At 37.1% G+C, this 27,880-nt stretch overlaps 1 protein-coding gene across 8 annotated transcripts in view; it reads left to right on the forward strand.

The window, feature by feature from the left end:
• UTRN (utrophin) overlaps positions 1-27,880 on the forward strand; it is a 496,689-nt gene that overhangs the window by 390,219 nt on the left and 78,590 nt on the right. For all 8 annotated transcript variants that reach the window (XM_034990899.1, XM_034990900.1, XM_034990897.1 and 5 more), the window contains 4 exons: positions 13,026-13,294; positions 19,294-19,440; positions 22,033-22,111; positions 25,204-25,264. In XM_034990899.1, coding sequence (XP_034846790.1) covers positions 13,026-13,294; positions 19,294-19,440; positions 22,033-22,111; positions 25,204-25,264 — 556 coding nt within the window. The remainder of the gene's footprint in view (positions 1-13,025; positions 13,295-19,293; positions 19,441-22,032; positions 22,112-25,203; positions 25,265-27,880) is intronic.

Genomic DNA, 27,880 nt, shown 5'->3' on the forward strand with positions numbered 1-27,880 from the left:
TTCTAATTGTTACTTTTGTATATTTAACTGTTCCTATCAGGTTCATTCCATGTAGATAGAGATAAGATAACTCATTTTTTAGAGCTTTGTAGTACTCCACCATGTGGATGTACCACAGAACGTAGGGTTGTTTCCAGTCTTAAAAATGTTGCAGTGAGGGTGATAGACACTGGGGAGGGTGTGTGCTCTGGTAAGCGCTGTGAATTGTGCAAGACTGTTGAATCTCAGATCTGTACCTCTGAAACAAATAATGCAATATATGTTAAGAAAAAAAAAAGAAGAAGAAGGTAGCGGGAGGGGAAGAATGAAGCGGGGGAAATCGGAGGGGTAGACAAACCATGAGAGACGATGGACTCTGAAAAACAAACAGGGTTCTAGAGGGGAGGGGGGTGGGAGGATGGGTTAGCCTGGTGGTGGGTATTGAGGAGGGCACGTTCTGCATGGAGCACTGGGTGTTATGCACAAACAATGAATCATGGAACACTTCATCTAAAACTAATGATGTAATGTATGGGGATTAACATAAGAATAAAAAAAAAAAGAAAGTACTTCTCTGCATGACTTTTCTAAATGACTTTTTTCTTTCAGCTCTTTTTTTCTCATTTTTTTCTATTATCAATTATCTTACAGTGTGTGTGTGTGTGTGTGTGTGTGTCAACCTGTGTTTTACTTTACTGCTGAGTGTTACAGGTATGAATTGCACTCAGGAATCTGTTAATTGACAAATGCTATTAAAAAGAAGCAAATTAATTTTTTCAACCCAGTGATAAGTTGCTGACAAAGAAATCTCATCAGGTATGCTCTGCTAGATATTTCCCCTTTTCTCCAGTTTTATTGAGATATAATTGACATATAACGTTGTAGAAGTATAAGGTCAATAATGATTTGATGTATGTATAGATTGCAAACTGATTACCACAATAAGTCTAGTTAATACCCATCACCACACACAGTTATAAATTCTATTTCTTTGTGATGAGAACTTTTAAGATCTAGTCCCTTACCATCTTTCAAGTATGTATATTTTGAATATTTAAAAATCACTACTAATATTACTGCCTTACTTTAAGCCCTTGCTATTTTTTGTTAGGACTATTGTTAGTTCCTTCTTAATTGGTGTCTCTGCATCGGCATAGACACTACAGTGATAAATCTGAAACTCAGAGCTGGCATTTGCTTCCCTGGTTTAAAAACCACCGGTAGCCCCTGGAAGGGCATGTGAGCTCCTTCCCCTGGCACACAAGGCTGCACAGGATTTGGCCTCAGTTTTCCTGGGTGGCAACATCTCATCTCTCTCTCTCTGCCCCAAACTGATGTCCATTTTACACCCAACTGCTAGTGATGTTCTACGGGTAATGGTCTTCCTTGCCTTTAGCCTGTTGCCTCCTATCCTGGTTTTTCCTGCCTGTGGGTCTATCTTGCCTGGTTTCTGACTCCTTCCTTGTTTGCCCATCCAGTCCCTGCTCATCCTGTCCAAGTCCGTGACGGCTCACTGTCTTCCCGGCTGCCTTCCTCTCTCAGCTCTCCTCCATGCTTCCCCGTCATCTCTCTGACTGCGTTACTGAGATCTGTGTCCGGAGCTCACCCCTTCCCTTCCTTAGTGACCTTTATCACTTATTGAGAAGCTGAAAGAGTGTGTAAAATTATCTGAGCAGCCAAAATATATATTATACAGCAAATACAGTGAAGATCCTACTCTTACTCATGGAAAAGCCACTCTCTCGGAGGTATTAACTCTTACTTTAGACACTGTTGTAACTAGTTTAACTTGTGTCCCAGTGAATGGTGGGTATGTGGCAAAATGGACATGACAGGACAGGGAGAAGGGTGACAGTGAGCAATGGCTGCTGACAGTCTGACAGCAAGGAGGAGAAAGAAATTCTAGAGAGGATATACGAGACTTCTAAAATAAAACAAAACAGAGTAGTCTTTGGGGCCTTTTACAGTAAAAGAAAAACTGAAGCTATGAATTATGGTTTGTTTATTTTTGAAGACAATATAAATCAGTTAAGAGAAGGCATAGGAATTTTTTTTTGAAACCCTTTTTTTGTGTGTGTTATTTTATTTTATTTTATTTTTTCTTTTTTTTAATTCTTATGTTAATCCCCATACATTACATCATTAGTTTTAGATGTAGTGTTCCATGATTCATTGTTTGTGCATAACACCCAGTGCTCCATGCAGAACGTGCCCTCCTCAATACCCATCACCAGGCTAACCCAACTTCCCACCCCCCTCCCCTCTAGAACCCTCAGTTTGTTTTTCAGAGTCCATCGTCTCTCATGGTTCGTCTCCCCCTCCGATTTCCCCCCTTCATTCTTCCCCTCCTGCTATCTTCTTCTTCTTCTTTTTTTTTTTTTTTTAACATATAATGTATTATTTGTTTCAGAGGTACAGGTCTGTGATTCATCAGTCTTAAACAATTCACAGTGCTCACCATAGCACATACCCTCCCCAATGTCTATCCCCCAGCCACCCCATCCCTCCCACCCCCCACCACTCCAGCAACCCTCAGTTTGTTTCCTGAGATTAAGAATTCCTCATATCAGTGAGGTCATATGATACATGTCTTTCTCTGATTGACTTATTTTGCTCAGCATAATACCCTCCAGTTCTATCCACGTCACTGCAAATGGCAAGATCTCATTCCTTTTGATGGCTGCATAATATTCCATTGTATATATATATATACCACATCTTTATCCATTCATCTGTCGATGGACATCTTGGCTCTTTCCACAGTTTGGCTATTGTGGACATTGCTGCTCTAAACATCGGGGTGCACGTACCCTTTCGGATCCCTACTTTTGTATCTTTGGGGTAAATACCCAGTAGTGCTGCTAGAACTCATACAGGAGTTCAGTAAAGTGGCAGGATATAAAATCAATGCACAGAAATCAGTGGCATTCCTATACGCCTACAACAAGACAGAAGGCATAGGAATTTATACTACATTTTAGTATATCCTTTTAAAATGGCAACCATAAAAATCTAGGGCTCAGTAGGTAAAGTGTTAGCTGAAACGCTAACTCCTCAGAATAACCCATTCCACCTATAAATGGTTCTTAAGTCAATATAATTTTTAATTGAACTGAAATCGTCTGAATAATTATAGATACTTTACAGAGTTCACAACTTTGTCAGTAGCCCCCTTATCTGGTTGGAGCCATATGGAACTGTTTAATTTGATTTAATCTGCATCATGTCACTATATTAATTTTCTTTTTAACACAATTGAATTGTTTTTCATTTGATTTTAATCACCTGGTTTATATCTATGGAGAGGTAGAATGATAGAAGAGTAAATCTTTCATCATCCTTTGTATTATTCTTTGTACTTCTAAAACCACTCTCATATTCTCCTAACTATCCCAATGAGTCAGGCAGATAAAGCAGTATGCCTTTTTCTTTCTCTCTCTCCCTCCCTCCCTCCCTTCCTCCCCACCCACCTCCCTTCCTCCCCACCCACATTCCTTCCTTCCTTCCTTCCTTCCTCCCTCCCTCCCTCCCTCCCTCCCTCCCTCCCTTCCTTCCTTCCTTCCTTCCTTCCTTCCTTCCTTCCTTCCTTCCTTCCTCAGTAAAAACACAAACGCCAACAAAATACTGTGATGCTGAACAAGGTCACCAGCTAATGTAGCATGGATCCAGGAACAGAGCTCGAAACTTCTATGTTGGTGACCTTTCCTAACCCAAAGTGTTTTGGCTGGCTTTCACCACATCTCTACCTTTTCATCTCCTCTCTCTCTCTGCTTACTGGCCACTGACTTGGCTCCTTCTCCACTTTTAGTGTCTAGAGCCTCTTAACCCTGCACAGCTGTTTCTTGGCTTCTCTTTTATTCTCCCAGCCTCCCCTTACCCCTCACTATTCTCAGTCCCGGCTTTCAGTTCCTTTTGAAAACCACATGGCTGCAGAGGGAAGGTGGATGTACAGGACATCTGCGGACTCAGCCACCGTCAGCCTTAGCCCTCTTCGGCCCCCAGACCTCTTGCGATAATCAGGGAGTACAGGAGCCTTCTCACGTATTTGTCACCTACAGTTCAGGTTAAAGGTCGGATTTGCAGAGGGGAGTTAGAGCTTTTGCGTTGACGTCCCTCTCTCCACACCACATAGAGATGCCGGCGCACATGAGCACACATGCATATATATATTTTATGATTTGAGGTTATGGTATCAATTGCTAAATAAAACTGCTAACACTTTTATAGGCTAGTTCACCTTTAAAAGTGTTTAGAAAGTTGTACAGTTTATTGTATATGTAGGTGTAGAAAAGTTCTTTTCCTCTTCTCAGCTTTTCATTTTTAAGATAAAAAAGATATCATTATTTTATTCATCAGTTTCCCCATGAGTCTTCTTTAAAAACTGTACCCGTTAAGGCATTACTATTGCTACAACTATTGTTTTATTCTAGGCTGTCTGAACATTATTTCATTTTCAGCCTGGTGTACTTGATTAGTTGATTTTGTTTCATTTAAAGGATAGCCATGGAAAAAAAGACATCTATTAGTTTATCATATTCTTTCTCTACTTTATATGTATATGTGTATGCGTGTGTGTGTATTTTAATTATGTATGCCTATACTTGTGATTAATAGTTAATCATTTTTTTCAGATACAAAAGTATTATGGATTAATATTTTTTCTCTTTGATCTTCGACAACTGGCTATATTTACTTGTAGTTAATATTTTAACTCAGGGTATACTGTTTTCTTTTTTTTTCTTTTTTTTTAAAGATTTATTTATTTATTTGAGAGAGCAAGAATGAGAGAGAGAGAGTACATGAGAGGGGGGAGGGTTAGAGGGAGAAGCAGGCTCCTTGCTGAGCAGGGAGCCCAATGCGGGACTCGATCCCGGGACTCCAGGATCATGACCGGAGCCGAAGGCAGTCGCTTAACCAACTGAGCCACCCAGGCGCCCCTATACTGTTTTCTTTTAATTATTAAATGTTTCATAATATTTTAGAAAGCCAATTATTAGGAGTATTTTTCTCCTATGTGAAATCTTATATATGATGTAACAAAGAAGTAATAAATGATATTTTTCAGTGTACTATCTCAGTCCATTTTATGCCAATATTAGCAAACTTGTGCAAATAAAATTTCATGATCATTAAATGAGTGAAAGTGTGAAATTGTCATATAGTTTAGTAGAAGTTACTTTTATACTGATTCTTAGTATAACTTAAGTTTACAGAAAAAGATAGCAGTAATTATTTCCTTGCATCTCATAAAATGAGACCAAATTACACATTATAGCCCAGGTGATTAGGCTTGTAAGACTGACGGGTGTTTTTCCCCAGGGTGTTTTTATTTTCCTAATAACAGCTTTATTAATTAGAACCCTAGTCATAGTAAATGGCAGACACCCAGCTTCCATAAGCACAAGGGGAAATGTATTAGCCTAATGTATTAGCTAATACATTAGCCCCCATAGCCAAATTATGGTAAGGGCAAGGTCACAGCCGGCCACAGGGAATGGAATGCCACCCAGAAGCCTTTGCTCTCTGTCCTCCTTTCTGTCTCTCTCTACAAGTTTTGATTTTCTTGGCTGTTCTATAACCATTTACCTCATGACCTCCTACCAAGGAGAAACAGCCCTTCTCTAGCTCTAGCACATTACACGAGAGGGCTCTGATGGACTCAGCTTGAGTAACAGGGAGCTCAGGGTCTACTGGGATTTGCATGCCCATGCTATAAACATCATGTGAGATGGAGCAAGAGTCAATGCCCAAGGAGGAAGGGAGAGAAATGTTAGTAGACATAGATATTCACAAGGCATCCTTGATCAGGCGTTTACAGTGTGCCAGGCACCTCACATGCCTTGTTTCCTTTAATCCTCGTAACAACTCATTGAGGTGTGAATACTGTTACCGCCCATTTGACAGATGAGGAAACCAAGGCTTTGAGAGGTGTGGAAGCACACTGTCACTCGTGACAGAGCCGAGGCGCCATGTCGGGCTTAGTCGCTCAACTTGGTGCTCTTTACCACCATGGTGTACCCTCTTCGTTACCCCCGTAATCCTAAGTGCTTCCAGCTAGTTAGTAGAAGTAATTTTCTGTAGTCTTCTACTTTAAAGAAATTTCATACAATAATTAAATACATTTTATAACTCTTTACTTTTCCCTTTACTGTTGCTTTTTCTGTACTGAAATATCAAGCTGCTTAATAGGGTGGCATCCCAGTTCACTGATTTTCCTAGCATCAAGGGAGAAGGTGGTTAAGCAATATTAGACTTTGTCTTTTTAATTTTCATATAAAAACTTGAAGGATAAATAATAGCTTTCAGGCCTATAGACCAAGTCAATAATTTAATTAGCTTCTCAAGTCCAAATTAGATTAGTAGTGTTGTAATGCATGAAAAAGCACAGAAAAATATAATGTTGCTTTCTTTTTCAGTATTCTTAACTACAGAGCAGCAGTGTGATCCTTCCCCAATTAAAGTTCTATAATGTATGTATGGATGTAATGACTCTAGTCTTCAGCTTTCCTAAAATATGTGAGTTGGCTGACTAAGCCCACCAATGGGGGGAAAACTTTTTTGCATGACAATGAATGCCATAGTAATGAAATCCAATTTAAATAAACAAGTCAATATTCTTGATGAAGAATTATATGATAAAGGTTAGTTTGATGGGCACAACATTTTAAATTAATTGTTCACCATCTGCTGCGTTCTCTAATCACTATTGCAACCATCCATAAATTGCATTTGCCTCATAAAGAAGATGACAGTATTTTCCATGTATGTATTCTATTGTAATCGACATTTGGGATGTTACTTTTTTAAACATAAAGAATAGGAGGATACTAAACCCTTTTAATGGGGTGGAATACTTATCTTGTTTTTGTTGTATGGAAACAACAACAAAAAGCTGGAAAGCTGGAATCTTCAAGAGTGAGTGAGAGGTTTTGCCATTTTTTAAAAAGTTTCATGCTAGCAAAGGCATAAAATCTTCTCTTTAGTTAAACTCCTCGCTTATTACAGCAGTACATAAATGTAAGACGTACCTAACTGCTTTTGTAAGAATGGCGAAGTACTCTAGATACTGAGGATATAATAGTGAACAAAACATATCCTTCCCCTCCTGGAGTTTACATTCCCAGCTTCCCTTCTTTCTTCCCAGTACCATCCCCCACCCCTCAGGGACCCGTCTGCTACTGCCCAGCACTCATAAATGACTTGAATAAATTACAAAACGGCCATTAGTATGAGGAAATTCAGGGAATATTCAGTTACAGAAAATTGAAAGCTGGATCTCAGGTTGCTTAGCCAGGTCTGTTCCGGGGCATCTCTGATGTTCCTGCTCCTTTCCTTGGAGGTTAATTTTCTTAATGATCTGGCCTTACTTCTCCCTCAACTCAATGCTGGGTTTATTTACTTGGGCCCACTTTACAGGAAATATAAAACTTAAAAGTGTCCAGACTTTGGTTCTACCTCCATTAACTTCTGACCAAAAGTACCATTTATCTCCCTCCACAGAGTGCTCTGCATTTCTAGTTTCCTCTCCATTTTCCTTCCCTCTCTTAAGACCTTGCATGTAGGTTTTTGTGGAAGATACTCCCTAAAGGTCTTTACTTTGGAGTTCTTGCTTTTCTCTAAATGTATCTGTTCACCATTTTTTTTTTTTATTAAGGATTTGAGAAGTCCCTTGGCAGCATGGATGGATTCATATCATCTTTATGATATTCCTTCTGAAAGATTTAGGCTACATATTAGCAGGTTAATTTAGTCTGGGTAACCTCTTAATATTGTCACTCTTATAGTGTATTAGATGAACATAATTAGAAATATTACAGTAATCAGCTGATGGCCCTTGATGATGTACTTGTAATCTAGCTCATAATGAGTGTTATCATTATACAAAATAGGAAATGGGTGGAGTCCTCTTAAACACTGATCATCAGAGAGATTAAGTTAATCTTAATCATGTAATCAGAAAACGTGGGGAGAATATATTTCCCATTATTTTAACAGAAGCATCTTTTGGTTATGAAGAAAAGAGAGAGAAACAGAGGGCAGGTAAAGAGAGAGAAAGTAAGAGCAAGTCAAAACTCTAGAGATATGGGGATGCTTTGTTTTTTTCCTGTGAATTTTTATTGGCTAATCTATTGGTTCACTTACGTAAAAATCCCTAGAGATGTCTACACCTCCCAGACTTAGTGATAAAATCATAAAAGGAAACATAAAAGAAATTAGCCTTTGTTGAGGCACTCCTGTATGCCAGGCATGTGGCAGTAGCTTTATAGTTATTAACTGAAGTTCAAAGAGATAAGGAATATATTTATGCTTACATAACTTGTTAGTGTTGGAACTGGCATATGATCGCCTAATCTTTCCTTGCACTAGATTGCCCAGGAGTGAAAATGCTACTCTGGAAGGTTTTGTTTTTTGTTTTTTTTGGTTTTTGTTTTTGTTTTCTATATTTGCTTGTCTTGATATTTCCTTTTCATCACTTGGTGAAATACAAGATTATAGATACCTGTAAAAAAAAAAAAAGCAAACAGTACAAGTAAGATATTTGGAATTACCGTACTTGAAATAACTTTGTAAGGTTTATCCCTCTCTTTCACAATAAAAACCTTTTTATAATCACTTTATATGTGTGTAAGGAGGAGGAAGGAAAAACAAGTGGAAAGATTTCCACTTGAAGTTATAAAGTTGAGTATTATCAGTAAAGAGTTACGCTAAAAGTTTTATTGAGCCCAACTTGGTTCACTAATTATATATTGAGGACATACTGGGGTCTCTAGATTGGGTATTGCCGAACCAAGATGGAAAGAAATAAAACATGAATGACATAAGGCTTTAGAACCTATGAATAGAAAGTCACAATGGAGATTATAAACGTCAATTTCATATTGAGAAAGAAGATACAATAAATATGGAAGATCTTTATTTAAAGCAACTGGGCTGATTCTAATAGAGTTCTATATTATTTCATAGGAGAAACATACTTTAATTTTTATTGTAAAATGTTTTTGTATAAGCACACACAAGGAGATTGTTTTCCTTTCTACTGTTAAGATTTCTTTGAGATGTATGGTGGCTTTGGCTTTCTTACAGAATTGAATTTTAGAGGTAAAAGAAGTATAAAATGTTTTCTCGGCATGAGAAAATAGGGTTCCCGCTTGATAAAAGTGAGATGAGCAGGTCATTTAGCTCTCCTAGGAGCAAAGGGCATGATGGAGTCAGGGCTGGCCAACTCTAGTCTCTGCTCTTGGTCCAGCTTTGTTTTCCACCTGCATTCCAGGGAACTATGGGGCAGTCTTTCTCTCCATGGTGTAGAAGGTAGGGAGGTATAAACACCACCAATTAATTTGCATAGTTGAAGAATAAAGATAATTGGACAAGAGAGAAAAATTGAGGATTGATCATTGCTTTCTTTCTTTTGTCTTCCTTTTCTTATCTCTTCTTTCTAAAAGATAGTTATTAATTCTGCCCTAAAAGATAGTTATCTACTGTAACACAATAAAGAAATCACTATTTTAAATTACATAAATATGAAATTAATATAAAAATATTTATAAAAATTAATCTGTTATATATTATGTATAAATATATAATATAAATATAGAAAGTAAATATAATTGCACCCTCAATGTTTGGTCAGTTAAATGGGAAGTCCTGAGGAGAATGGAGAAACAGAGTGCTGGTTCTCAAAAAAATCTGCAGAGGACACATATGCACACACACACACACACACATTTTACAGGGAATAGGAAAGTGACAGAAAAAGCTCTTTGGGTCTGAAAATTGTCAGTAAATTTATTTGGTTTTATCCTGCTGTTTCCTCGCTCTCTCAGATTAGCCTCTATTACTGCCTTTTCAAATGCAAATTAGATTACCCTCTTATCTCTGAGCTTCATTTGCTCCCGGGGCCTTCGGTATTTAGTGGCCCTGCTGTTGCGTGGGAATGACACAACTCACACAACTCACCGGAGTGGAAGTACTCCAGCTTCAGCAGCAGGGACCAGAGAAATCAGTTTGTAAGCCAAGAAGCTGGCGGTGCTCCGTCCTGGCAACATGTTACAGTCATCTGGGGAGCTCTTAAAATATATCCACGCTGCCCTTCACCATTGACCAACTAAATCTGAATCTCTTAATATTTGGGGGTAGGGCCTCTGGGGATCAGTATTTAAACACCAACCAGCAAACAGACTCTCCGAGGGGTTTCTAATATGTCCCCTGAATTCTGAACCACTGGGTCCAAAAGATTCTCCACTCCTGCATGAGGGTCTTAAAATTTATGGCAAAACGTCGCTTCAGAAATTTTGAAGGAAACTTTCTCCTTTGATTTTCAAATAACTAGAGGATTTTTAAAATGTAATTATATCCCTTTATTGTTTTCTTCTTTTATGCCTTTTTTTTTTTTTGCTGTTTTTTATTTTGTTTTTCTATTCTCTTACCCCACATTGTCATAACATGGTATTTTATAGGTTGCTGCTTATTTCCTGTTTCACAAACGTTCTGGAAAGTTTTTGTTTGGTTTTGCACCTCTCTCTGTTCCTGATTTAAGGTATGCATTAAACTGAGATTTGTACTGTATTAGGAGGCACTTTTCTTCTGACTCCGTGATCAGTTAATATGTATCCTTTCTGGCAAACAGATGGGGAATTGAACATAGAGCTTTTCTTTTCTCCTGAGGATCTGCTTGAGTAGGGATTATATAATAAATACCACAAAAGGACTGCTCCATCAAAAGATATTACATTAAGTGAAGACAAAAATGTCCCAGCCATGTCAGGTGTTTTGTCACAGGTCAAAAAGACACTGTGTGTCTCCCTGCCAGGTTATTCAATGACTGACTGAGAAACAGTTTTTACTTTATCCAGGGGAAAAAATCATCATAATTAAGTTGTCTGTTCAGAAATGAGTACTGTATCTTTTTCTTTTACAAAAGCCAGGGAAACGTGAGTGCTTAAAATAGATCTTTGAAAAAAAGCCCAAGCAGCTTACTAACAAACACAGGTGCTGCCATCATAAAAATTACCACTCCTTTTCTCATGGGGCTATTAAGAATGATTTTTTTTTTTCTCGGGCGCTTGGGTGGCTCAATTGGTTAAGCGACTGCCTTCGGCTCAGGTCATGATCCTGGAGTCCCGGGATCGAGTCCCGCATCGGGCTCCCTGCTCGGCGGGGAGTCTGCTTCTCCCTCTGACCCTCCCCCCTCTCATGTGCTCTCTGTCTCTCTCATTCTCTCTGTCTCAAATAAATAACTAAAATCTTAAAAAAAACCAATGATTTTTTTCATCTCACATAAATAGCATTTATTTATTTTATATACTTTATATTATATAAATGCCTATATATAAATAAGGCATATAAAAATAAGGCATTTTATGTTTATATAAAATATATTACCTACAAGTGTTCTGTATTTCTCACTTTCTAGTTAAGGATTTAAATAAGGTTTGCCTAATGATGTAGCTTTCCTCCAGCACTGTTGTCCTGGACTGTATCCCAGCTGAAGCATTCCTAGAGGCTGTTTACTTCACTTGTTCTCCTTATTTCTCCCTTACTGGTGGGTTCAGTCTATCTACCTATCATGACACAGAATCTCCCTGTAATCAGTTCAGTTGCCAAGGGATTATGCAGGACTCTCTGTAGCCTTCAGCACTTGAGCAGTGCGACACTGAGTTCTGTGGCTGCTAAACTCTTCAAGGCCCGTTTGGTTCCCAGACATTTATTACAGCTGTTTTCAAGTCTAAATATTGATGTCTAGAATTTTCTGGAAATTTAGTTAGATAAAAATATGTGTTCTGTCCCCTTCAACTTGACTTTTAAATAATACCAAAGAAAGACAGACAGGGAGACAAATTTATTTAGAAGATGAAAGTTATGGTTTAGGAGAGCTCGCTCTAATTTAGATCATCTGACCGTGAAGTTCATTTTACCAGGAAGTTCAGTGAACTTCAGTTCATTTTTACCAACGATTTGAAATATTTTGAAGTGAAGTAGAGTTGCTGATGTGATTGATACTAAAAGATGGGATGTTATCACAAAGAAGAGTAAATATTTCTGTCTTAAATTCATCTACAGCTTACCTTGATTGTATGTTTCTGACTGGCCTCTGTTTTGAGTGAACAAGCGGGACAACCATCAAAGCAGCAAGATAGGAAAGGGGCCTCCTTGGGCAATGAGGGAACTGAGGTCCAGCAGTGTTTAGCTGGAGACCTATCTAACCGGCTTTATGTTCATCAAATTCCTCTGCCCTTGTCATGTCAGCTTCTCATCTCTGTGTTTCTGACAGTTGGGTTTGAACTTGACTTTCATTTCTGTCTGTATCTTTTGCTTGTCTTCGGGACTCTTACTCTTTCTTCCTGACCCTGCAGGACCTTCATGATGCCTACCCTTTCCTGTCTGAAAGTCTAACTTTATTTCAGATATTCTGGAAGCTGTTTTGCTGTATGAAATATTTGGGATGATCCTTGAAATCTTGCTGTCTTCCTGTTGAAATGTTTGTGGACATGCTACACGTCTGGGCTACAGAAAGTGTCCTGTATTAAAGATGAACTGCCAAACAGACTCAGCAGTGATGAAGTATCTAAGATAGATTATTTGTCTTCAGTTATTATTTTAAGGAACATGATCAATTAATCTTATTTTCTCAGAGTCCTTCCTCGTAACTGAAAGCTATTTCTCTCCTAATTATACTTCCCATTTTGATTGAGGACAATGAAATGAAAGACTGTCTTTGGATTTTATAGAACTGAGTTTATGTTAAAGGAAAACTTTTATTTTTTGAGGGATTGTGTTACATTTCAAGGTCTGTAAATATATTAAAATTCAAAAGTCGCCAAAACCAAAGGGCCACTTGCTACTATGTTCTTCTCCTGAGAAGTAGCAGGGAATTAATTGGTGACGGGTGAGGAGAGTAGAGAGAAATTTTTTCTTCCCCTGGCTCGTGTAAACTGTGTATCCATGAACCTGGTAGCAAACCCTTCAAAAGGTAATATTCTCATTTGGCTAGTGATCAGCCTTCCAAATATTCTTTTTTTTTTTTTTTTTTTTTTTTTAAATCACAGAACTGACTCCTGAGGAGAGAGCCCAAAAGATTGCCAAGGCCATGCGCAAACAGTCCTCTGAAGTCAAAGAGAAGTGGGAAAGTCTAAATGTGGTCACTAGCAATTGGCAAAAGCAAGTGGACAAGGCACTGGAGAAGCTCAGAGACCTGCAGGGCGCCATGGATGACCTGGACGTTGATATGAAGGAGGCGGAGGCTGTGCGCAATGGCTGGAAGCCTGTGGGAGACTTACTCATCGATTCCCTGCAGGACCACATCGAAAAAACCATGGTCAGCCTCACTGCCTCTGATAAAGGATTTTAAGAAATGTTTTATTGTTGAATCTAACACAAAGAAAGTCACATATAAAAACCATTATAAGGCATTTTATGAAGCCAACCCTGTTACAACTTGACTGAAATCAGGATAGAGAGATTTTTCCAGTCATGACAGATGTTGTCCCTATGCCCTTCATCATCAGAACCCCCTCCCCACCAAAATAACAGCTAATGAGACTTTCACAATAATTTACTTTTATTTTTCTTTATCCTTTTTTTTTACCCAGCTCTGTGTCCCTAAACACTTTAAAAACTACTTTAAAAAAAAAAAATAATGTAAAGTCCTTTTTAATCCCTAGATTTCCCCTCTATCCCTTTTATGTTTTCTTTACAATGTATTTGTTTAAGAAACTGAATTGTTTGTTTTATAGTTTCTTACAGCCTGGGTTTTGCAGAATGGTATCCACATCATGCAGTTGGGCAGGTTCTTCTCTGCTCTGTATTTCCTGTAAATTGGTAGTTGGATTTAGAGATTTAATCAAAAACATACTGTTTTACTGGGGACTCTTATGTTCAAATTTTCTCTCACTGAGTAGATTATGGAAGGATTAGTTTAACTATAAATTTTGTTTGTGGTCAAGAATTGCCCAAAATTAAGAATGATAGATCTGTGGTCTAGACCCGTTTGGGCCCTACATTCTAGAACATATCCAGAAAAAATTTAATAGAATTTAGGCCATAAGAGACATAGTAGTCAGGTTTGTGGTAGCATAGCAAACTATATATTAGGTAGTCATGAGTCAAATCAAAGAATAAACCAATGAAACATCAGAAGGTGGTTAGACTGACAATATCAATATCATGAATGTGATTTTTATTGCAAAAAACGTATCTTTTGTGCACAGACATTGGATGACATTTTCCTTTTGTTTATGCATGTGGCTGAGAAGGAAGGAGAAAGGGTCTAGGAAATGAAATGAATATGCAGGCAAATTATATAAGTAAATATATGTGTGTGTAGATATAGGAATAATAATGGCTAGCATTTATTGAGGCTTACTGTGTGCCAAGAAATGTTCGTAGCCAGTTTACATGGATACCTCTTTTAATCCTCACACCAACCCAACGAGATAGGTATTATTATGCCCATGTTACAAATGGTGAAAATGCAGATATTGCTCAAGCCCACACAGCTGGTAAGTGGTAGAGTTTTCATGGTTTCTTTCTTGCTCTTCTCTGTCATTGTAGAGACCTCACTCATACTAATGTAATTAAGCACAACTTTTATCAGCTATTGGAATTCAAAACTTTAAAAGTTATGTACTAAATTTTAAACTTAAAGAAATTTCACTAAAAGAGTGTTGGTGTCTGCCACCTTTCATTATAAATATACATAAATATGCGGAACTCTGTGAATTAAGTAGGCTTCTTCCTACAGCTCTGGCATCCTGAAAACCATTTCCATGGATGAATCTGAGTTTCAAATAACTGAAAATAAAGCCTTTTAGTAGAAGTTCTTTGGAAGTTACACACTTCTTGCAATTTTTTTTTTTCAAAGATTTTATTTATTTGTCAGAGAGAGAGAGAGAGAGAGCACAACCAGGGGAAGTGGCAGGCAGAGGGAGAAGCAGGCTCCCCGATGAGCAAGGAGCCTGATGTGGGACTCCATCCCAGGACCCTGGGATCATGACCTGAGCCGAAGGCAGACGCTTAACTGACTGAGCCACCCAGGCATCCCTACTTCTTGCAATTTAAAAGATGTTTTTTAAACACTAGAAATCTTTAATTCAGTGGTTCATAAGCAGTATATTTTTTTGGACTACAAAAATGCGTCTTGGTTGGAGCAAGAATTTACCCATTTGAATTTGAAAGTATCAGTTTTTAATGCAGGATGATTAGTGTTGAAGGAAAAATGGAAAGTTGTATATGGGCTTGTTAAAGACCTAAAAGTTTGGGAGTTGTTATTCCCATCTGATTAACGAAATTACCCACCTCTGCATCCAAATCCTTTTGTTCAAATCTCTACTAAAGTGGAAAGCCAGGAAAAACACAATTAATATTTAAGAGAAAGGAATAAACTGTGGATTAAAATATTTTCACATCTTATTAAGAAAAAAAAATAAAAACCCACATCTCATTAAACCAAATAAAATGGATTCAAAGTCTGGGATGTTTCACATGTACTCTAAAGTATATGCCAAATCCCACTGAAGCTGTTGGCAGATGAAAGTAAGTTGTGATTACTGCTAAATATTATTAAATATGTCAAGGCAACTGGAAAACAAAAGCTTTGAGGGCCAATCAAATAAGTTTAATGCCCTAAAATTATCCTTAATAATTCTTCTTTGCAGAATACACACCTTCCAACAGGAGAAGGCTTCCCCCCCCCCCACATCTGCCGGCAGACTGCCCGTCAGCACCTTTAATGTTAGCAGATGTTCCTGTTTTTATACCAAGAAGACCACATAGACTTTTATTCTCCTATAGGAAAGTGCAGCCAAACATGATAAATTGGTTCTTTATACTAGAACACACAGCAGCTCGGAAACCATTTTAAAACTTGCTTTACTTCAAGGTCCTTAATTTGAAAGCTCTTAAAAAGCAAAAGATAAATTTTTTTATTAGAAAGATTCCTCACTGCCTAAAACACCCACAAAAACAAAACCCAACGGCCTTGTTGGTCAAAGGTCTTTTAATATTTTCACCTGTGGCTTATAAGAGAAAAACATTATTTTTACAGAAGAACAATGAAAACTCCTTGATGTTCTGTAAGAGTTTTAAAATCTGTCTTGAAGTTACAATCTAATTTTGGAAAACTTTTCCCATCTTTTAAAATAAAGCTGTTATTATTTAAAGTTAATAGAAACCTAAGAATACTTTCTAGCCTTTCATTTTTTAATCTTTGATACTTACAAAACACAAAGACATTGATTTTAAAAGCTGATTGAAATTCTTGAGTCCTCCCAAGTCACCTCGGAGAGAATATTAAAGTGTAATGTTAAAATACAATTGAGGAAACCTGGAAGGATTCAAGTTCTGTCTTTATTCTTAAACTGAATCTGAAGGAACTCAGGTCTCTTCCAAGTCCAGACTGAAAAATTCCCTTCCCCCCCATCCTACTTCTCTCTGTCCCATGCTTCCATGTTAGTGGTTTCATTCTTTAGACCTAGAACGCCTGTTATCATATAACTACTTTTCTCACTGAACTGTATTTGTGGGTCTGTCTGTGCACATATTCTGTCATCCATGAAAGACCAGCATCTACAGCCATGGAGAAAAACGATCAGAACTCTGAAAACCTTTTCTTTCCACTTTCCAGCAACTCAGATGCCTTTGTGAGCTTCCCTCCTTCTGCCTGATTTTGAAATGTTGGCACCTTCCGGGTCTGGCGATGTTTCTTACTTTACACACATCGACTTCCATGTTCACTGTTTCAAATGTCATTTGCTCACTGCTCCCTCCTTTGTGTGGGGTTTTCATGCTGACTCTGGGCTCTAGGTCTGTTCTTCTGACTTTCCATCTCGAGTTTCTTCTTGTGGCTTTTGAGCATGTTCCAGAATTTTGAAACACTAAAACATACTCTCTGATTTACCTAAAATTAATTTCCTTTTTGAAGTAAAGTTATATTCGTAATACTATTTTGATTTTATCAACCATAATGATTATTTTTAGCCTATCCATATTATCTAAGGGGGAATTATATAGGGTAACTGGTTTTGGAAGAGAGAAGGAAGTAAGGAAGTGGTTAAAGAGGCTTTCTTTCTTTTTTTTTTTTTTTTGCCTCCCATCATCAATATTTATTGAGCATTTACAGTGTACTAGGCACAATAAAACATACAGAAAACATTGTCCCTGCTCTTGAGGAGCTTACATTCTAAAAGAAAAAAAAAATACACCTCTTTTAAAATGGTATTTTTGTTTGGTGTTTTCTGCAAGGTACTGAGGAAATAGTCTGGGGGTGAGCTTTGGGTATAACTTAGCCCCATCATTATTTAAAGAGAGGAAGAGGAAGGCTTTTAAAGGCAGGCAATGACAGACCATTCAGGATAGGTAGGGCTTACAAGGAGATAAACACAATCTCATCAACAAGGAGAGATTTGCTGCAGTAAATAGGATGAGGGAAATAGTTTGTGGGATGCAAGCAAAGGAAGCAAGGTATCCTTAGACATTGAGTGGAGCCAGAAAGATCATGTGGCCTTTTTTTCCAAGTACCTAAAAAGAGGCTTTCTTTTTATGAACATAGTGAGGAAGCCGAGTTAATACTGCAGTGTTCCAGTGAAAGTTCATGGTCTTCAAAGCACTCTGATATATAATATTTCATTAACTAAACTTGGTATGGTGAAAAGGGAGAAGAAAGGAGGCTGGTAGACATATTCCTGTCTCTTAAGGGGTGGGATGGTAGAAACGATATAACTTGAGGGCTAGTGCTAACTGTGTGTTCACAACACCTAATACGTATCGGTTCAGTTTGGCACATGATTTACTCTGATTTTGTGACATACCAAAGAAATAACCATATACTGTTCTCTTTTAGTATCTCAGTTCTGTTCCCAATTGTCTGTTGGCTTAACCTTGCCTCAGATACCATTTTCGTGGGCCTTCGTCAATAGAAGTGAATTCTCCCCTCTTGTCTGGCAAACTTTGTGAAATACTGGAGAGTGTCTGTTCTCAAGAAGCTTCTATTCTTCTTGAGGGGCATCAAGAATATGGATGTAGTAAGAGCTCTGATAAGGAATGATATTTAAAATATATAGCAACTCGCTTGTATGGCACCAAACAATCAGAATGGCCCTCACTATAAAACCCCATTTGTGTGGCTGAAGGTGTGCTGGCTGAAAGTCCTGACTGGATTCAAGAGGGCAGAGAGAATGCTGGGAGCACGTAGTGGAGCCTCTAGCCAAGAATGCTGAAGGAAGGGCCTAGGGAAATCTTCCCTGAAATGGGATGCGTAGGGCACCTGGGTTGACTCTTTTGGAACATCAATGGGATCTAGGCAAAGACTTTGTTGGAAAAAGGGAACATGAACATAGAGTCAGCGGGAATTATGTGGTGAAGGGAGAAAGCTTAGTGTTTTCATTATTCTGTTTGCTCTTATAGGATATATTATTGTCACTGGCCCCAAATATCTTTTGCTTTTCTCTTTCCCTCTTCACATACATCCTCTACCCCCACCTGTACTATCTCTCTGTCCTGTGCCCAGAGGTGGCATCTGTCACTAAGCCTCATGTACCTCTTTCTTCCCTCCTCTAACCACATGATCATAGTGTTTTTGAAAGGATCAAAACTTACCTCTAGAGCATATAATAGTAATAGGTATTTCTGTAGGGGTGCCTGGGTGGCTCAGTCGTTTCGCGTCTGCCTTCGGCTCAGGTCATGGTCCCAGGGTCCTGGGATCGAGCCCCGCGTGGGGCTCCCTGCTCCGCGGGAAGCCTGCTTCTCCCTCTCCCACTCCCCTTGCTTGTGTTCCTGCTCTTGCTATCTCTCTCTCTGTCAAATAAATAAAATCTTTTATAATAGTAATAGGTTTTGTGGTTAGGAAAGTTGTTCTTACTGGCCACTTTCTCACTTAATTTTAAATGGTAATGTGTTCAAATCAAATTGTTGCATCCGATGAAAGAATAGTAAGGTAGCCATAGGAAAAAAAGAAGGAAAATATGAAAGAAAATGAAAAATAGAAACAAGACTAGAAATTAGTAAAGTGGACAATAATGGCAAACATTTTCCAGATGAAATTACATAAAATGGTAGATTTGCAGGAAATACATAATCATTTCAATGAGTTTGCATTATGATTTTTCTCTTTGTGCAGCTATTTAGATTCTCCAGGTTACAAAGGATGACTCTGGCTGGTGGTCCCCATTGCTGAAGACCTGAGCTGAGGTGTCATTGAGTGCACAACTGTTGTCAGTGGCGTCTCAGCTGGTCTTGCCATTTTCTTTGAAGAAAGGTTCAAAATACTACCTTCTGTTATATTCTTTTCCATAGTCATTGTTTTTGTTTTTATTCTTCCAGGCATTTAGAGAAGAAATTGCACCAATCAACTTAAAAGTTAAAACAGTGAATGATTTATCCAGTCAGCTGTCTCCACTTGACCTGCATCCATCTCTGAAGATGTCTCGCCAGCTAGATGATCTTAATATGCGATGGAAACTTCTGCAGGTATTAGTTTATCCCTCTTCGTGATCCAACTTTACACAGTTGGTCCTTAAACCCTGCCTGATTATTCTACTGCACACCATCATTTCCTCCTTCTTTACTAGTTGTAGTTGATAATGGATTTGTAGCATGTAATATCACCAAGTATTTGTCTTTCCATATCTTGAACCCAGAGGCCCATTTATTTATGAATAGAGGTTTTAATGTAATTTTATGATGTACTATTCATATGATATTTGTAGAAAACTGCAAAGGGTCAGATAAACCATAGTAATTGAGATCTATGATAGGTCACAGAAACATTCTCTCATAGTGGCTCATGAAGGAGTCCTTTTTCTTACTTTAATCATGTATTTATTTTTTTTCCTTTTGCAAAGTTAAGAAATCTCCATCCTTCTTCCACTGTTTGCTATTTAGGTATCTTGTTCATTCTTTTCAGCTAGCACATTTATACTATTGTGGTGTTTTCACCTTTAGCTCTTAGGTCTAAGTTGTTTTAGTGACTCTAGATAATACTTGCTCATCCCAGATTTAATAGAGCCAAACCCAGAAGAACCCTTTTGAGTATTACTAGGTATCAGCATTTACAAGTCACCATACTTGCCAGTCAGTAGTTTTAGGTTTAGTCTTTTCAGAGCTTTGTCATGTTCAATGGCCAGTTCCCTGGAGTCGTAAATAATCATTTTTTTCCCTGAAAACTAGCAGGATAATTTAAGTGGAATATTAAAAAAATAATTCTTACGCATTTCTCTCTATATTTTAGGCCTAAAATACTGTATTTAATGAGATAAATGTGCGATTGGAGGTGGTACACAAAAACATTTTATTTTAAAGCTATAATATTTTATAGCATACTAGGTTTCCTGAATTAACTCAAACATCGAATACCCAGTGGTTCATATGTTCTTCATCAATATGAAGATTTAAGAAATGAGTGCATAATATTAAACAGTCTTTTCTATATTTGAAAAGAGTGTTAATAACCTGGGATTAGTAAAGCAGGATCTGTTAAACTCATATGTGCTTTTCTAGTGAGTGGAACACAGAAGTGTTTGACTTTCTCTTCTTTTCCTTCTGCCCCATTTCCCTAATTCATTGCCTTCATGTAGGTATTCCTGTGGTCCATCCTGATCGCCTTCTGCTCGTGTTATCACTATCTCCAAAGATTAGAAGTCAGGGAATACATTATGCTTGGAAGAGGATATGTATTCTCTTATCCTTATCTCTGAGCTTTGTAGCTGCTAGAGCTCAGATGTTAGTTGCTGGTTGAGTAAGACCGGAAGGAATCTCTGCTGACAGCAATGTCACTCCGTTTCAGGACTAGCATCTTCTCTTCTCCTGAACATAGAGTGTGGCATTTGAGTGCTTTTTTGGCTTTAATGAACAAAGCACTTGCTAATGCAATTTAAATAGCTAAGCAAGAGAAACTAGAGCTGTCCAGTGAACCAGAGATACACACATTTCTTTTAAAGGCAGCTGAAAATAAGATGGACAATCTGTGTGGAACAGCTGACTCGAACGACAGAGACCAGGACAAGGAAAAAGAAAATGGAAGTGTCAGTAGGCTGTGTGCAGTCGTTCTGATTTGCATTTAGTTTCTCGGTGGACCAATTCTGCATTTTCATAATGTAGAGAGCTAACGGGGGAAGTTGTGAGGACCAATTCAGAAAGTATACTAATCGGCTGCTATACACTTGAATACCCTCAAGTCGAGATGATTGGACACAAACGTGGAGACAAATAAGAGATTACATACTCCTATATCTTTGTGCTCTCCATCCACCTCTATCTATTGATCCATCGTCTAATTCGATCTCTCTGTCATCTACCTTTCTGTCTGTCCAGCTGTCTACCATCATCTATCTGTTTTTTCCCTGGGAGTATTTGAGACTTCTTCTTCATTCGCTTCCTGTGGCACTTTTTACCACCTTCCTTACAGAAGGGAGGTGAGTGGCCACTGGCCACACAGCCACATCTCGACTTTAGATGCTTTCGAGCTTTACTGCTTTCAAGGCAACGTAGAGTAATAGGAAAGCAATAGCTTCTGGCACCAGATTAGCTGTGTCTGGATACTAGTACTCTCATGTACTAACTTTCTGTCCTTGGACACCTCTTTGTGTCCCAATTTCTTCATCTGTAAAGTGGTGATAATAATAATAATACTTACCCAATATGGTTATTGTGAGGGTTAAAAGAGTTAATTTGTATAAACTGCTTAGAAGAGTGCCTGGCACTGTTTGCGGTCAGTTGGTACCAGAAGAAGTCTATTTTAATCCCAGTACTTTGATCCCAGAGATAGAGAAGGAGTCTATACAAGCAATCATATCTTGGGCAGTAGCATCATTTAGTAAACAGGGTTGCTGGAGGGGAGGTGGGTGGGGGATGGGGTAACTGGTGATGGGCATTAAGGAGGGCATGTGATGTGAGGAGCAGCAGGTGTTATACGCAGCTGATAAATTATTGAACTCTCCATCAGAAACTAATGATGTACTATATGTTGGATAATTGAATTTAAATAGAAAAAATACTTAAATCAAGTATGTTATTAAAGTCATTGTTTTCAAATCAAATTATTTCTTGCATGTGTATGTGCAGGTTTCTGTGGATGATCGCCTTAAACAGCTTCAGGAAGCCCATAGAGATTTTGGGCCATCCTCTCAGCATTTTCTTTCTAGTAAGTACTAATAAACTTGACTGTTCTCATTAATGGAACGAATGAGCATATTCTTTCACTTTGCCTCAAGGAGCCATATTCTTTGTTGCCAAATATATTTACTTATATTAGGTAAATGTACAAAAAGCAATATTAAGATTAATTACAATATTGTTTATTGGTTATTAGTTGTAATAATCTGGTCACAATTGATAAGTCTCCGAAGTGGAGCAAAACTGAATTTCTCTTTAGCTATGGTTTTTCAATGGACCATCGGCTATAATAATTAATGTAGCCTCATATCATCATTGCTGTATCATAAACAAAGGTTATGAACTTTTTCACAATAAAAAATCATTTTTATATTTTAAGATTTCTAATTAGCTTTTCTTCTTAAAAAGTGTTTATTAATTTAAAATGTACCTGTATCTTTAGCAGTAAAAAAAAAATAACTCCCCATGGATCTGAGATTTTTGTTTATTAGGTTCACTGTGATCATACTTAGCTTTTCTTTTGGTCAAGTATTGCAGATGTAGCCAAACCACATATGTAGATTTTTATGTAGAATTCTCCAACTGAAATTTTTAATTTTACGGACTGTTTATGAGATCTCATATAAGTAATTTGAGCTCCTACTTTATCGTTCACTGCTGGGGAAACTAAAGAATGTAGGATTCAGAGTCATCCAAATTAAGATTAAAATATTAAGTCTGCCAGACCTGTAGATTCCTGAAAGTTAATTTCTTTATCTTAAAATTACTATAATAATACTTAGTTTTTCTGATCGCCTTGAAAATTAAGTGAGAAAGCATAGTGAGTTTCAGAGCACCTAGCACAGTTCTTGGCACTGATGATTTCACTAACTATTAATTTCTTTCCTTTTATTTGTCCTGGCAAACATATGCCAGAAAACAGTTTGTTTACTTCAATATAAATGAAGTTTAAAACTTAAGGCACATCTTATTTCCCCATTATGATAACTTCTTTGTATCTATAATAATAGAGAAAACTGAAGTAATACCATGTCTTCCAACTAAATTGATTACATTTGTATTTTCCCTTAATCTTTTGTCATGGTTCATAATCTGCTTTACCTCAATTCAAGGTCAGGCTTTTCTGTTTTCACAGTTTCAAGAATCTGAGTTAGTCATTTCCTGCCCCTCCTGTCCTCCAGTCCTCATGCTCTCCCCCCTTCTCTCCCCCTTCCTCCCCTCCCCCCACGCACACATGTTTTCTGTTTCGCACACCTGAGCCCTTAGATAGCCTATCTTTGAGTGATTGTAGTCCTTCCTGGAATATACTGGGTGCGAGGATGCATTTCTAAAGTTGGGATGCCATCGTTATTGATAAAGTAAGTAAGTTTGCAGTCTCCTCATTAGGTATGAACTACTTCAGATTTCTTAAACTTAATTTAAGCTATGTGCTAAGGCCAAATTAAAGAGGAATTTAACAAATAATTGTGACTCTACTTACAGTTCTAAGGATTAGTTATCTATTAGTATTGATGAAACTCTACACTTTCTCCTAGCAACCATTCTTTCATGATAAAAATCCAACTCATGTTCTTTAGGAAGGAAAACATGGTAAAATTCACAATCACTTTGTGAAACTCAAGCATGTGGCCTGTTATTGTCTGGCCCTGATTGTCCAAGGAGGTCAGAGTTTTTCAAATCAAAACAATGGTTAACATGAGTGTAAACAAAATCCCAATTAATAAATTGAATAATTGTTATCTCTTTCTGCTTGGAATCATTGGCTTTATAATATTTCTTGGACTTCAGCCATGTTTATAAAAGGAGTCTGTTTAGTTTGAACACAAAATAAACTGACCTATTAGCCTGGTGCCAACACTGAAATGAGGTTGGCTCTAATGAGAAATTTATTATACCTACTTCCACATTTTCATCGCCCTTTTATATTTTCATGGACATAGTTGCAGAAGGGAGCACTCACATGTTATAAAGAGAAGAATTGTTGAACAGAAAAATTGCTGAACTAGTGGTCGGAAATCTTGAGATCATGTCTGAGCTCGGCCATTTCTTTATGGGGCAAGTTATTTCACTTCTGAGTATCTAGTTCCTTACGTATCAGATAGGGCTCTAATATGGATTTGTTGACTTCCTTATAAATAGATATATTTGAAAAGGCTTTTTGCAAAGTTTAGAATGCTATATTTTTATAAGATATTATTATGACATGAAATTCAGAGAAAAAGCATTTATGACAACTCTATGAGAGCCTAGTGATAATTGCAAAGATGTGTTTTAATTGCTTGTTTATTAGTTTATTTAGCAAAATTCCTTAGTAGCTCCAGCTTTACATGTTTAACTCTTCTTAAATAAGTCTTCAACTAATTATATAGGAATAATCTATATTTATAAATAAGGAATAACTGGAATTGTAAGAAATCGGTACCTCAACAAAAATAATACCTAAAACAAAACATAAAATCTCAGTCATAGTGATATCTGATGTAAAAGTAGGAAACTGTATTTTCTGTGCATTTCAGATGAAAGTAAGTATTTGGGATTCTTCTATCCACATAATTACCTTGTTTGTTTGTTTTTTTAACAACCCTTTGCCTGTGTTTATCTTAATCTTTCCTTTTTAAGATTAATACAAATGAGTTTGTTTAAATGCCATCTGTCCTAGATAGTTATTCCTGTGAAGCAAAGTAAAGCACGTTATTAATGATCTGGAAAATTCAGTCTTGTGAAATCTAGTTTATAATCTGGATATACCAGGTAAAATTAATTTTGGTTTTAGCTTAATCAAAAAATATATGCAGTCCATTTTCCAGATAGCACTAAGTTTTAAATTGTGGTGATTATAAACAATAAAACTTGATTTTGAAAAGTATTTTTAGCAACAGGTTCAATTAGTTAGAGTTGGCATTTGAAACTGAACCTGTGTTGTTTCTTCCCTTGCTTCAAATGAATCTTTAAGAAGCCACTGTTTGTTTAGCCTAGCAGATTTCATAATTATAGGAATCCAGCTCAAAAACCAGAGTAGTTCTCATTGAATTGGCTATAAAATGTGTTCAGTTGTTTTGCACTAGGGCATAAGGCTTTTGGGTGAGCAGTGTTTCCAATAACCTCCCTTTGTTTCTTCAGCTTCAGTCCAGCTGCCATGGCAAAGATCCATTTCACATAATAAAGTGCCCTATTACATCAAGTAAGTTGATTTTCATTCTCCTTTATGATACCAAAAAAACAACGTTATGTTGATAACTTAAGAGGCTTTCCCTTGTAACTTTAGAAAATGGAATTCAATCCTACTGTCTGAAGGAAACTATATATATATTTAGTATTTAAAAGAAGTTAGTTTAAAAATCGGAGTAATATTTGTAGTTTATTAGGTTAAGGCTATAGGTATGTTTACCATATATTTTTTTTAACAGATATTAAAATATTTGGGGAAACTGACAAAATTTCTAAGTATGTCAGATTCTTGGGGCACCTGGCTGGCTCAGTCAGTGGAGCTTGAGATTCTCAGGGTTGTGAGTTCGAGCCCCACATTGAGGGTAGAGATTACATAAAAATAAAATCTTTAAATAAATAAATATGTCAAACTCTTGACATGATGCTGTTTCTCACACTGTACTGATTCTAAACCATTTTTATTTCTCCCAGAAAATCCATTTAAAACGTGCTGTACTCTTCTCATTCTAATCCACCAAAAACAAGCAGTGTTTTTATCATTAAAAAGTTCAGTATCTTCAGGGTTTTTTGACTTATGGAAATTATCTGCAATATTAGTTTAGGCTTATATCATCCTTCCTTTTTTTATTGTCAACCTGACAGTTTCTCCTTCTTACATACTAAGTTTCTCCTTATTATGTAACCTTTTATACATTTTGTATCATTTACACAAGGTCTAAGTAGGATTCAGTCCTTGACTTAGGCTAAGTATTGTCCTAAGACAGAATGATACAATCCTTTGAGGTGTAAATTAGCAAAGCTGTTGATTTACAATGTATTAAAGTGATGACAGTCCTAGCTGACTCTGTTTTATGTGTATGGTGAACAGCATTATAATTACTGGAAAAATAATCACTATTATTAGGAGTCAGCTCTGTCTCAGATTAGCCAGCTGACCTCAGGCAAGTTGGCTAAAGATCTGTGGGCCAACTTTCCTTTATATCTTTCCTAAATGGCAAGTGGATCTCCAAAATCCATGCTAGCACTAATAGTCTATTCTTCCAATATCCCTCTTCCTGAAAAATTTGTATATGAAGTCAGTGTTTGTGAAATAGTATTTCCTTTTGAAGGTTTTATTGTAGTCTGAGATGTATCACCATACCATATATGAAATATAATAATAGTATATGTTATATTGCCTTAATGGAATTTACTACTTCTTTCATTGTAGTGTCTATAGTGTACTGGGTTGTGATAAACTTAAGGATAAGGTAGCAAAGCAATTGGCTGGTGTCAAATTTGGGCAATCATGAATGGAAAGAAATCAGAGGCTGGGTAAATTGCCATGTCTCTGTTGAGAGAAGGTGTAATCATCTGATCCAAATTTAAACCATTTTTAAAATGTTTACATTTTCATTGCGATAAGAGTTAATAATAAAAATAATAGCAGCATGTGAAGAAGGAGGCATGAGTCAGGGAATGCTCACAGCCTCTAGAAACTGGAAAAGGCAAGCCAATGGGATTCTCTTTTAGAACTTCCAAGGAGGACCACAGACCTGCAAACTCAATTTTAGCTTAGAGAGACATTTATTTTGGAGTCATTTGTTACAGCAGCAATAGAAAACTAATATATGTATTATACAAAATCAAGAAGTCCATGAAATTATTTTTTTTTTAAGATTTTATTTATTTATTTGACAGAGAGAAAGAGATAGTGAGAGCAGGAACACAAGCAGGGTGAGTGGGAGAGGGAGAAGCAGACTCCCCACGAACAGGGAGCCCGATGCGGGGCCCGATCCCAGGACCCCGGGATCACGACCTGAGCCGAAGGCAGACGCCTAACGACTGAGCCACCCAGGCGCCCCCATGAAATTATTTTAAATTAAATTGTTTTACTCAACTGACAAAGAATCTTTATTATCTGATTTTTTTTTTTGAAGTATTGATTGGATCCAGCAAGGCAGATTTTTGTCTTTACTGGATAAAGAACATATTAATTCTCTTGTTTGATTATGTTATACAGTGGTTATCTATTTGATTTGTCATTTTAAAAATCTATCTTGAATTTTAGCACTGCTATAAAAAAGGAATTTCTCTATGTCCAGGTTGGTTATATATGACTAAAAATGACATTAAGTCAGAGTTTCACTGATTCAGAATTTTTATAATTTTGGTAGGCTCTCACAAGATTATAGTCTCGTTCAGACTATGAGATCTGATGGGGCAGACCAGTGCAGCAAAAGCTCGTTTCTCTCATTTCTCATTGGCTAGAGCTCCATGTCCATGACCAGCACTTTAAAATATGTATAATGCAGTGATGGCCAATATGTTTAATATGACCTGTAGGATTATAGCATCCTAAAATATCTTTCAACATCATTGGTGACAGATTGAATTTCCTTGAATATATATATAGTTTTACTGTTAAATGTCTTTTAGGACTTTGAAATATTTAGAGATCTCTCCAGGTATATAGGATGAATTCTCTTATTTTTAGAAAACGTCTTAGCCAGATTCTTTCATTACCTGCTCTGTTGTGTAACTTAACAGTTTATTTCTTCATAATAAAGTACATCAATCTCTGGAGGTAGGGTTAATATGAGATAGTATATTTCCAGATGAAGAAATGTTATGAAAACAGAATTTAATT

The sequence above is a fragment of the Mirounga leonina genome, unplaced genomic scaffold, assembly GCF_011800145.1.
Source record: "Mirounga leonina isolate KUSES-001 unplaced genomic scaffold, KU_Mleo_1.0 Mir_53, whole genome shotgun sequence".
Taxonomy (NCBI): domain Eukaryota; kingdom Metazoa; phylum Chordata; class Mammalia; order Carnivora; family Phocidae; genus Mirounga; species Mirounga leonina.